The 12,123-nt window shown below is 40.7% G+C and overlaps 1 protein-coding gene across 1 annotated transcript in view; it reads right to left on the bottom strand.

Moving 5' to 3' along the window:
- The window catches only part of LOC309554872 (protein tyrosine phosphatase domain-containing protein 1-like), a 90,947-nt gene that overhangs the window by 12,706 nt on the left and 66,118 nt on the right, over window positions 1–12,123 (bottom strand). Inside the window, exon 11 of the mRNA XM_082256595.1 lies at window positions 6,222–6,332. Within this exon, the coding sequence (XP_082112721.1) occupies window positions 6,222–6,332 (111 nt within the window). The remainder of the gene's footprint in view (window positions 1–6,221; window positions 6,333–12,123) is intronic.

Here is a 12,123-nt window from a genome sequence, read left to right on the forward strand (position 1 = left end):
GAACCAGGCATGGATCCCACGGGACTTTTCCGTACCTTATGCAGAATAGCAATGGATACCGACCTTACCCACCCATTGTTCCATTTTTGCTCTTTCTCACTCTTTTGGGGTGTACCCTCATTTAAAATTTTTGAAAAGAAGCAGTGTTGGCTACCTCGTCCTCCTCCTCAGGGCCAGATTAATGTAGGGGCTATTGGAGCTGCAGCTCCAGGCCCCTACCTTTTATATAGGCCCCGGGTTGGCCATATTCACTGTTACCGCTCTTCTGTCACTTGTAAACACAGAAGTCTGGCTTCTATGCTCGCTTCCCCAGGCAGCACCCTCAGAACCTCCCCACACAGCGTGAAGGCCGGACAAGGAGGGACAGTTGGCGATGCATGGATGTGTTTATGGGCTTCAGAGACAGCATCCCATGTTGAATTAGGCATGCATGGCTGCACCCTTCCTCCTCTGGGTGCATGGCAAGGCACGGCCCTTAAGGCCCTTCAAAATCCTCAGCACCAAGCCCATGATGCTGTTAATCCGGCCCTGGTCCTCCTCCACCGCCGCTTCCACCTACACCGCCCATAGGTGTGCGCAGCCTATTGCATTAAGGTGTGCACCCCAAAGTTGAAATACACATGCATGTGTTTGCCAGCAGGGAGAGTAATGTATCGGGGCCATGTACCTGTAGGCAAGGAGAAATAGAGCAGAGCAGGTCCCAGGGAGATCTTTCCCATCTCCTCACTGGCAATGCTATGTGCCCTAGGTGATTAGGGTGTGCCCAGGCACACCCAGCACACCCTGTGCGCACGCCTATGTCACCGCTAGGCTTGTGACGGTATCAGATTTTCATGCTGCGATTAATTGATTAAGGTTTTGCCACGGTATACGGTATTATCACGGTATTCTATTATTAAATTTAAATTATTAAATTTCCACCTCACTTCAATTTCATTGCTGAATTTAGGGGCTTTGGTTCACTTATGCACATTATTATATAGTCAGTCAGTACAGACTCTGTGAACCAGGCCTAAAATAGGTCATCAAGCAGTGTCTGGCCTAACTGGTGATAACTGGTTCTGGCGCTCGGCTCCGATCCGATGGCCTGGTCATTAAGAGGGCAAATCCTTGTGGTCAAGAAGTGGTTAAACCTGAAGGAGGTGTTGTTTATAAATTACTTTACTATTGCTTTAGGCCTGGTTCACATGTATGCGGGTTGGTGGTTCACATTTGCACAGGCATAGCAGCCCATTGATTTGAATGGGCTGCTATGCCCTCATTTTCCGCAGAAAAAAGGTGCATGCAGCATTTTTTTAAAATTCAGTGGCCTTGAAATCCATCCTGCTTTTGCACCATGCGACTAACCTGCAGTTCCTGCTCTGGCAAGCTTTCTGCATTTTTTGTATACGTGGGCACGGCATTTAAAAATAAACAGTTTGCGTGTGCAGCAACGGCAGGTAAGTCGCATGGTGCAAAAGAAGGATGGATTTCATGGCCACTGCATTTTTTTAAATTCTGCATGCACCTTTTTTCAGCTGAAAACGCAGGCATAGCAGCTCAAGCCCATTCACATCAATGGGCTGCTATGCCTGTGCAAATGTGGGCCCCCAACCCGCATACATGTGAACCAGGCCTAAAGCAATAGTAAAGTCATTAATTGGTTAAACCTGCAGGAGGACCGGTGTTTTTATCTATTAATGACTTTACTATTGCTTTAGGCCTGGTTCACATGTATGCGGGTTGGGGGCCCACATTTGCACAGGCATAGCAGCCCATTGATGTGAATGGGCTTGAGCTGCTATGCCTGCGTTTTCAGCTGAAAAAAGGTGCATGCAGAATTTAAAAAAATGCAGTGGCCATGAAATCCATCCTTCTTTTGCACCATGCGACTTACCTGCCGTTGCTGCACACGCAAACTGTTTATTTTTAAATGCCGTGCCCACGTATACAAAAAATGCAGAAAGCTTGCCAGAGCAGGAACTGCAGGTTAGTCGCATGGTGCAAAAGCAGGATGGATTTCAAGGCCACTGAATTTAAAAAAAATGCTGCATGCACCTTTTTTCTGCGGAAAATGAGGGCATAGCAGCCCGTTCAAATCAATGGGCTGCTATGCCTGTGCAAATGTGGGCCGCCAACCCGCATACATGTGAACCGCCAACCCGCATACATGTGAACCACCAACCCGCATACATGTGAACCAGGCCTAAAGCAATAGTAAAGTCATTAATAGATAAAAACACCGGTCCTCCTGCAGGTTTAACCACTTCTGGATCGCAAGGATTTGCCCCTTTAAAGACCAGGCCATCGGATCAGAGCGCCAGGACCAGTCATCACCAGGTAGGCCAGACACTGCTTGATGGCTATATAATAATGTAATGTGGGCTGCTAGGCGTGTGTGTGTGTATATATATATTTATTAGAGCTGCACGATTCTGGCCAAAATGAGAATCACGATTTTTTAGCTTGGAATAAAGATCACGATTCTCTCACGATTCTCTGTGTAACAAAAAAAAAAAAAATTGGGATAACTTTACTGTTACGTTTTTTTTTTTTTTTTTTTATTCATTAAAGTCTAATCATTGCGTTTGAAAGACTGCTGCGCAAATACAGTGTGACATAAAATATTACAACAATCGCCATTTTATTCTGTAGGGTCTCTGCTAAAAAAATATATAAAATGTTTGGGGGTTCTAAGTACTTTTCTAGCAAAAAAAAAACTGATTTTAACTTGCAAACAGCAAGTGTCAGAAAAAGATCCAGTCTTTAAGAGGTTAAACTTCCTTTCTCCCTGGCAGAGGGAAGGAAAAGATACAAATGTAATCATTTTTGTTTATAGTTAGGAGACTTAATGCTGAAAGGTGTTAGCTGAGTGAGTGAATGAGTCATCCAGCTCACTGAAATGTATCAATTCACAAGTCAGGCAGACTTGACAGAGAAACTCGGTATTTTAAAAATGCCACAATAACAATACCGTGGCTATGCAATACCGCGATATATCGAATTACCGAAAACCGGCATATGTCTAGTCACCGCCACATCCACCACCACCTCAACCTCCCTCCTACTCCATATGGGCCTCGTCCTTCAGAGATGAAGAAGAACATTGTTTTATTTTTCTGTTTTTTTTTGTTGTTTTAAGTTATTTCCCTATCCACATTTGTTTGCAGAGCACTTGCCATGCTCTTAATTACGTTTTGCTGCCATTTGCAGCACTCTAGCCCTTTCCTTTGGTGTTTTAGAGCCATTTTAGTGCCTTAAAGTTCGGGTCCCCATTGACTTCAATGGGGTTCGGTGTCCGGGAAAAGTTCGGTAAAAGTCCGGGACACGGACCCGGACTTTTTTTTAAAGTTCGGCCGAACCCGTCGAACACGGACATCTAGGTGTTCGCTCAACCCTACTTATCAATAAACTGCAGTCATTGAGCATGGACTCCCATATTGTTGAGTGGATTAGGCAGTGGCTGAGTGACAGACAACAGAGGGTTGTAGTAAATGGAGAACATTCAGAACAAGGTCATGTTACCAGTGGGGTACCTCAGGGATCTGTACTGGGACCAATTTTGTTTAATATCTTCATAAGTGATATTGCAAAAGGCCTCGATGGTAAGGTTTGTCTTTTTGCTGATGACACAAAGATATGTAACAGGGTTGATGTTCCTGGAGGGAAACGCCAAATGGAAAAGGATTTAGGAAAACTAGAAGAATGGTCAGAACTCTGGCAACTGAAATTTAATGTGGATAAGTGCAAGATAATGCACCTGGGGTGTAAAAACCCAAGGGCAGAATATAGAATATTTGACACAGTCCTGACCTCAGTATCTGAGGAAAGGGATTTAGGAGTAATAATTTCAGAAGACTTAAAGGTGGGAAGACAATGTAATAGAGCAGCACGAAATGCCAGCAGAATGCTTGGATGTATAGGGAGAGGTATAAGCAGTAGAAAGAGAGAAGTGCTTATGCCGCTGTACAGAACACTGGTGAGACCTCACTTGGAGTATTGTGCGAAGTACTGGAGGCCATATCTCCAGAAGGATATAGATACTCTAGAGAGAGTTCAGAGAAGAGCTACTAAACTAGTCCATGGATTGCAGGAAAAAACATACCAGGAAAGGTTAAAGGACCTTAGCATGTATAGCTTGGAAGAAAGAAGAGACAGAGGGGATATGATAGAAACTTTTAAATACATAAAGGGAATCAACTCGGTAAAGGAGAGCATATTTCAAAAAGAAGAAAAACTACCACAAGAGGACACAGTTTTAAATTAGAGGGGCAAAGGTTTAAAAGTAATATGAGGAAGTATTACTTTACTGAGAGAGTAGTGGATGCATGGAATAACCTTCCTGCAGAAGTGGTAGCTGCAAATACAGTGAAGGAGTTTAAGCATGCATGGGATAGGCATGGGATAGGCATAAGGCCATCCTTCATATAAGATAGGGCCAGGGACTATTCATAGGATTCATAGGATTCAGATATATTGGGCAGACTAGATGGGCCAAATGGTTCTTATCTGCCGACACATTCTATGTTTCTATGTCTTGGCAATCTTCTTATAGGCTAGGCCATCTTTATGTAGATACAGCAAAATTATATCAGCGCAAGCAAGTGAAAAAAGGTTCAAATATCAAAGCAGCTGACACCAAGGTAAAATATATAAAACCCCAATCGTAAGACAATAGTAAAAAGTGCAGCGTTAAAATGGTTCAATAAAAATAATCGATGAATGAAAACACTTCAATGTCCTAATATAATTGCACAATCAATGAATAAAACAGGGGAAAAATGTCCAAGATAAAAACTCCCAGAGAAAGTGCTCAGTGCTCCATAAGTTAAGGTGCTCACATTCGGTGCAATCCTTCACCGGTAGTTCTAGCCTCTCACCTGAAGGCTGTGAACAAAACAGCCTCAATCAAATCTCAGCACAGCAATAACTCCAGACTGGGTCTTCAAGCGTTAAGGATATCCCCTTGTCTCAGGTGCAAATGACAGTGTTCCCCCATAAGGAGTAAAAGGCAGATCATAGGGTATTACGTTTGAAACACATTTGTTTATTAAACAATAGACAGCCTCTTACTTGATTTAAAAGCAATCAGTTCGTGTATAGCAGACAGTTCGTGTAAAGCAGAAAACAGAGCCACTCTCTGCCGACAGGGACTGCGGGTGACGTCACAATCTCCTCCCCCTTCCGCATGCGTTACGTCCGTGGGCGGGACTTCTTCAGTGTATGAAGAAGCCCCAGTCTGGAGTTATTGCTGTGCTGAGATTTGATTGAGGCTGTTTTGTTCACAGCCTTCAGGTGAGAGGCTAGAACTACTGGTGAAGGATTGCACCGAATGTGAGCACCTTAACTTATGGAGCACTGAGCACTTTCTCTGGGAGTTTTTATCTTGGACATTTTTCCCCTGTTTTATTCATTGATTGTGCAATTATATTAGGACATTGAAGTGTTTTCATTCATCAATTATTTTTATTGAACCATTTTAGCGCTGCACTTTTTACTATCATCTTTATGTAGAGCAACAATTCTTTTTTTCAGATCCTCAGAGAGTTCTTTGCTATGAGGTGCCATGTTGAACTTCCAGTGACCAGTATGAGAGAGTGAGAGCGATAACCCCAAATGTAACACACCTGCTCCCCATTCACACCTGAGACCTTGTAACACTAATGAGTCACATAACACCGGGTAGGGAAAATGGCTAATTGCTCCCAATTTGGACATTTTTAGTTACGGGTGTACTCACTTTTGTTGCCAGCGGTTTAGACATTAATGGCTGTGTGTTGAGTTATTTTGAGGGGACAGCAAATTTACACTGTTATACAAGCTGTACACTCACTACTTTACATTGTAGCAAAGTGTCATTTCTTCAGTGTTGTCACATGAAAAGATATTATAAAATATTTCCAAAAATGTGAGGGGTGTACTCACTTTTGTGAGATACTTTACTTTTAATCAATAAACATTGATTACAGGGTGCTTTTGTAATACTTATTTTGGAGGGGATGTTGGGCTTTCTGATTAGAAAGTCTAGCATTTACATGTTGACTGGAAATGGTATGTATCAAAACTATGCAGTATTTCCTGTTTTAGAAAAAAAAAACTGAATATTTTTTTTTGATACTGAGAATTTGAAATGCTAAACAGTTATCCAGAGCTATAGCCCTTGGCAATTTTACTGCAATAAATAGAAGTAGCTGACGGGATATCTTGTCTGCAAAAACTCTTGCAGGGGTTATTTAACCTACCTTTGTCAATGCTCTGATAAGTCTCATTAACACCATCTCTTCCAGGGTACATGGCAGGGAAGGGAGTTTGCTAACACACTGTAGAAGACAACACAATATCTCCCCCTGACTCTGCAATACACAAACCAGTAAATTGTTTTAGAAACATAGAAAAGAAGTGACGGCAGAAAGACGGAATAGTCCATTGAGTCTGCCCATTTTTTTTTTTTTTTTGCGTTAACCTTATTGTTTGAGTGTAGATCCAGGGCCGTCTTTAACACAGGGTAAAAGGGGCAGCTGCCCCGGGCTCAGCCATCCCAGAAAAAAAAAGATATCTGAATCATGCCTGTAGCTGCACCCACCATCCAGATATATCCACTGAGAGCCCAGGACGTCATATAACGTTCAGCGGTATGGAAGTGGTTGAAGTGGTTGATCCCAGCAATTCCCTGCACAGTAAAAACAATCATAGCCGCAGTTCAGCTGCTTGATTGTTTTCACAGATTCCGCCAGCGGTGGAAGTTTACTATAGAGCTGACCAAGGAACAGATGGTCCCCGGGGTCATCTCTATGACTCCTGGAGGCTGGGCACGACGTTATGACATCATGTCTGGCCCTGACAGTTTTAAACACTGCCGTTTGTTCTCTTTCCAGCCAAGAGGAGAGATGTGGAGTCTTATGGACCCCACATCTCCCCATAAAGAGGACCTGTCATGCCCTATTCCTTGTAATAGAAATAAAAGTTTAAAAAACAACATTTAAAAGGAAAATAAAAAAATTTCATAAAATACACATTAAAAAAAATAAATAAAGCATCCCTGTAACAACATGCTCACATGCAGAAGCGAACGCATACGTAGGTCACGTCCGCATATGTAAACGACGTTCAAACCACACATGTAAGGTATCACCTTTAACGTTATGGTGATAGCAATAATTCTAGCACAAGACCTCCTCTGTAACTCTAAACTGGCAACATGTAAAACATTTTAGAGGGTAGCCTATGGAGATTTTTAAGTATCGAAGTTTGGCGCCATTCCACAAGTGTGCGCAATTTTAAAGTGTGACGTATTAGGTATCTATTTACTTGGCGTAAAATCATCTTTCACATTATACAAGAAAAAATAGGCTAACTGTTTTGTTTTCTAAAATCCATAAAAGTCTTTTTTTCCGAAAACTTGCCTTTGAAAAATTGCTGCACAAATACTGTGTGCCATAAAAAATTGAAATGACCTCTATTTTATTCGCTGGGGTCTCTGCTAAAAAATATATATATAATGTTTGGGGGAGGGGGGGTTCCGAGTAATACACCCATGGTATAACGTGGCGGCTGCTGCAAACAAGCCCTAAGATTTTTGATACGATTATTTTCATTCTTCTTATATGTACATATAGTATGTGCAAAAAAAAAAAAAAAGACTGAACATTCAACACTGCAAAATGAAATGTTACTAAACCCAGGAGCCTGCATTCACTACATTTGATCTCTCACAGTACACAGAACTTTGAAATGCAATCATTTCAGGAAATATAAACTGCTAAATACCTTTTCTTATCAGCAGTATATAGCAGTCCTGTGACTTTTATCAGTGTCTGGGGGGGCCCTGGTTATAGCTTGTAGGAGGAATTTTTATTCTCAGCTGACTGTCCTAAGAGGGTGCATGATCCCTGGCCCTCTGTCTGAACAGTGTGATTTGCCCTGTGATGCATGACTCCTGACCCTCTGTCTGAACAGTAATGATTGGCCCTGTGCTGCATGACTCCTGACCCTCTGTCTGGACAGTAATGATTGGCCCTGTGCTGTATGACTCCTGACCCTCTGTCTGGACAGTAATGATTGGCCCTGTGCTGATACATACTAGGGGGGCTACAACTGGGGGAGTCAATGGTGGAGAAGGATCTGGGTGTTTTGGTAGATCATAAGCCTAATAATAGCATGCTATTCTAATCTGTGGCAAAATCCTTTCTTGTACTAAGAGAGGTATGGACTCCAGAGAGAGAGAGAGATATCATTTTGCCCCTGTACAAATCATTAGTAAGACCTCATCTGGAATATGCAGTTCAGTTTTGGGCACCACCAGAAGAGCAACCAAACTGATAAGAGGCATGAAAGAGCTCAGCTATGAGGAACGATTAAAGGAACTGAATTTATTCTCTCTTGAGAAGAGGCAATTTAGGGGGATATGATCAACATGTATAAATACATAAGTGCTCCATATAGTGAACTTGGTGTTAAGGTATTCACTTTAAGGTCATCACAGAGGACATGGGGGCCTGGAGAAAAGGAGATTTAATCTTCAAATACGGAAAGGCTTCCTCACAGTAAGAGCTGTGAAAATGTAAAATGGACTCCCTCAAGGGCTGGTTCTGTCCAGCCCAGTAGATTGCTTTAAAAAAGGCCTGGATTATTTCCTAAATGTACATAATATAACTTGATACTAACATTTATATGTAAAGTTGATCCAGGGAAGATCCGATTGCCTCTCGAGGGTTCAGGAATGAAATTTTCCCTGCTGGAGCTAATTGGATCATGCTTTGCTTTTTTTTTTTTTTTTTGCCTTCCTCTGGATCATCTATGGATATGGGATTGTGTATACAGGATTGTAAATAATTATTTGTCCCCCCTTTTTATTGGTTGAACTAGATGGACTTTTTCAACCAGACTAACAATGTAACTATATGTAACTATATGTAACTATGTAAAATGCACTCTCCCAAGAAAAAAAAAAACTCTCTAGCAGTAAACACTAAACTGAGCATTTGCAGCTTGCCCCCAAGACTTTGTTCTATCAGGGAATGGTTAGGGGACTGTGGAAGAAAGAGAGGATCAGAGAAGACGGGACCAAACAGCCTTTTTACACAATGCAGATAAATAACCCCACAGTGTGTACAAAAAGCAAAAATAGAAAAGATTAGATCTAACATCACGGGCAAGGAATATAATATCAATTCTTTCATAACATGTTCTTCAAAGAATGTTGTCTACATGCTCCAATGCAAATGCGGCAAACAGTATATTGGCTGCACTTTATGCACCATGCAAATACGCATGGGAGAGCATGTAGCCAACATTCGCAAGGGATTCCCAGGCCACAGCATTTCAAAACATTTTGACTTATGCCATTGTAGGAACCCTCAAAATACCTTGTTTGTAGCCTTTGATCAGTATGTTCCCAATTGGAGGGCAGCAAATATCAAAAGAGAATTGTCCCGTGCTGAAACATGATGGATATATATTCTTAAAACTTATGTCCCACATGGCTTAAATGTGGAATGGGACATAAATTGTTTCATTAACAACAGTTAAAATTGCTTTTTTATGCACTTGGTAAAAAATAAAAAATATATATCTGGTAGGATCACATACATGTACAGTACATACATCATAGGTGTGCGCAGGGGGTGTGCCGGGTGTGCCAGGGCACACCCTAATGCATATCCTCTGTGCGCAATAGCATTAGCACTATGTGTGCTGGCAGGGAGATTGGAAAGATCTCCCACTGATTTCTGCCATAGGAGTGCGCGTGTGTGTGTATGTGTGTATGTGTGTATAAATAAATAAATAAATATATATATATATATATATATATATATATATATATATATATACTGTATAAACACACACCCACACCCATGTGTGTTTGAGCTTTGGGGTGCAAGTCCTAATGCTATAGGCTGCGCACACCTATGATATACATATATAATTTTTTTCTGTTATTGTATTATATTATTTATATGCTCTGTGTACCGTTACCTCTTTCGGGGAGGTTCATATCATTTTAATAAAAAAATGTTATGCTGTTATTAGGGGGTGTCACAACATGCACCTTTCTAATTTTTTACTTTCATTAATATTCCTGGTATTATTTACCATATTATTTTTCACCACTAGATGGAGCCCTAAAGCCCCTTTGTAATATAATTTTGTCAGATTTTATTACGTACATATTTTCCCCGTTTATTATTAATGATTATTCATTATTACTCCATATACTACATCTGATTTTGAGCTTAGAGGGACATATATAACATTCACCTATATGAACGGTCCTTCATTGCACTGGTTCCGGTGTCATGTTGTGTCTCCTCTGTAATAAAAATATATATTTATTTATCTTTATCGATACTTTTCTTTGCCAATATCATTTGTTTTAAGATTGCAAATGATTTATTTAATAGGGCATGTATTGCTGTTTTATAGCTTGAGGTCATAATAGATACGATCTCTTGCCCTTTTAGTGAGAGGTGCATGGGTGAAACTTTCGCCCACAATCTGTGTGATTGGTGTGAGCGGCCGATGTGTCAACGCCTCTGGGGAATTTAATGGCGTGATGGCTGCGTCCGGTAACCACGCCCCGGACGACGTCACGTAAGACGAAACCGGTTGGGCGGTACCTGACGCAGCGTTACCAAGCCCCCTTAGACGCCGGCTCAGCTTTACACACGCGGGACGCCGCGGTTTTTTATACTCTGCTCGTTTGCATTTGGAGATTGTAAGTGCAGTTTCAAATAAATTCCTTTCCTATAATGTTACTGGATTACACTATGTATCTTTTACTTTTCTCCTACACATATGATTCTTACTTACCTGTTTGTTAACTGTGAGAGTTTGTGCCAGACACATATCCCCTCTTCTGATACCCGAAGGATTGATTATACTGCAGATTTACATCTAAGCGATTGTGGCCCATCTATTAAGTTGGGGGCCTATGCTTCTGGTAAGCAGCCTATTTATATATTCCTCACGGGTGTATTCCTGCTCCACCATCGCCTTGGGATATCAGCCTTCCACCTATCTTCGTCCACTCTGGGACTTGTGTTTATTGATTTTGATTTTTATTTATTCCTTCAATGGACTTTTATACATAGATGCACTTTTTGTATTATGCACATGTCACTTTTGGCATATAATATTCTTTGCATGTACTATATTAATTTATAGTCAAGCTTGTTGATGTTAGCACTACACTATTTGTTGCATATATTGGTTTTGATTTCTATAAGATCAAGTGTCTTAGCTGCTTTCGCTATCACATATCTCACATTCAATCTCATTTTAATTCTTAGCGCAGGATTCTTTTGGATTTTTCTTTGTACAAAAAGCATGCTTCACTGCATTCACCAATTAGTGGAAAGCCTACAGGCTGAGACTTTTGGCACTGTTTCTTTCCTTTTTCCTGGAAAAGGTTGGCACTATAGCTGTTTTCAATTTCAGTGTGTCACCTTTCTCCTGAAAGGGAAAACCCAAGGAAGGAAGCTTCTGGAAAATTGCATTATCAGGATACATTGCTTCAACAACAAAATGTCCTTGGTAATTATATATATATATATATATATATATATATATATATATATATATATATACTTTGTATATATATGTGTATATATATATATATATATATATATATATATATATATATATATAATGTTTGGGGGTTCAGAGTAATACACCCATGTTATAATGTGGCTGCTGCTGCAAACAAGCCCTAAGATTTTTGATAAATACCTTTTCTTATCAGCGGTATATAGCAGTCCTGTGACTTTTATCAGTGTCTGGGTGAGCACTGGTTAAAGCTTGTAGGAGGAATTTTTATGCTCCCCTGACTGTCCTAAGAGGGTGCTTGACCCCTGACCCTCTGTCTGGACAGGGATAATTGGCCCTGTGCTGATCATACATACTAGGGGGGGTACAACTGGGGGAGTCAATGGTGGAGAAGGACCTGGGTGTTTTCGTAGATCATAATATAACACAACTTTTTGACCTTTTGCCACATTTCAGGCTTCAAACATAAAGATATAAAACTGTAATTTTTTTGTGAAGAATCAACAACAAGTGGGACACAATCATGAAGTGGAACGAAATTTATTGGATATTTCAAACTTTGTTAACAAATAAAAAACTGAAAAATTGGGCGTGCAAAAT

The sequence above is a fragment of the Pelophylax lessonae genome (assembly GCF_965119305.1).
Source record: "Pelophylax lessonae genome assembly, chromosome: 4".
Taxonomy (NCBI): domain Eukaryota; kingdom Metazoa; phylum Chordata; class Amphibia; order Anura; family Ranidae; genus Pelophylax; species Pelophylax lessonae.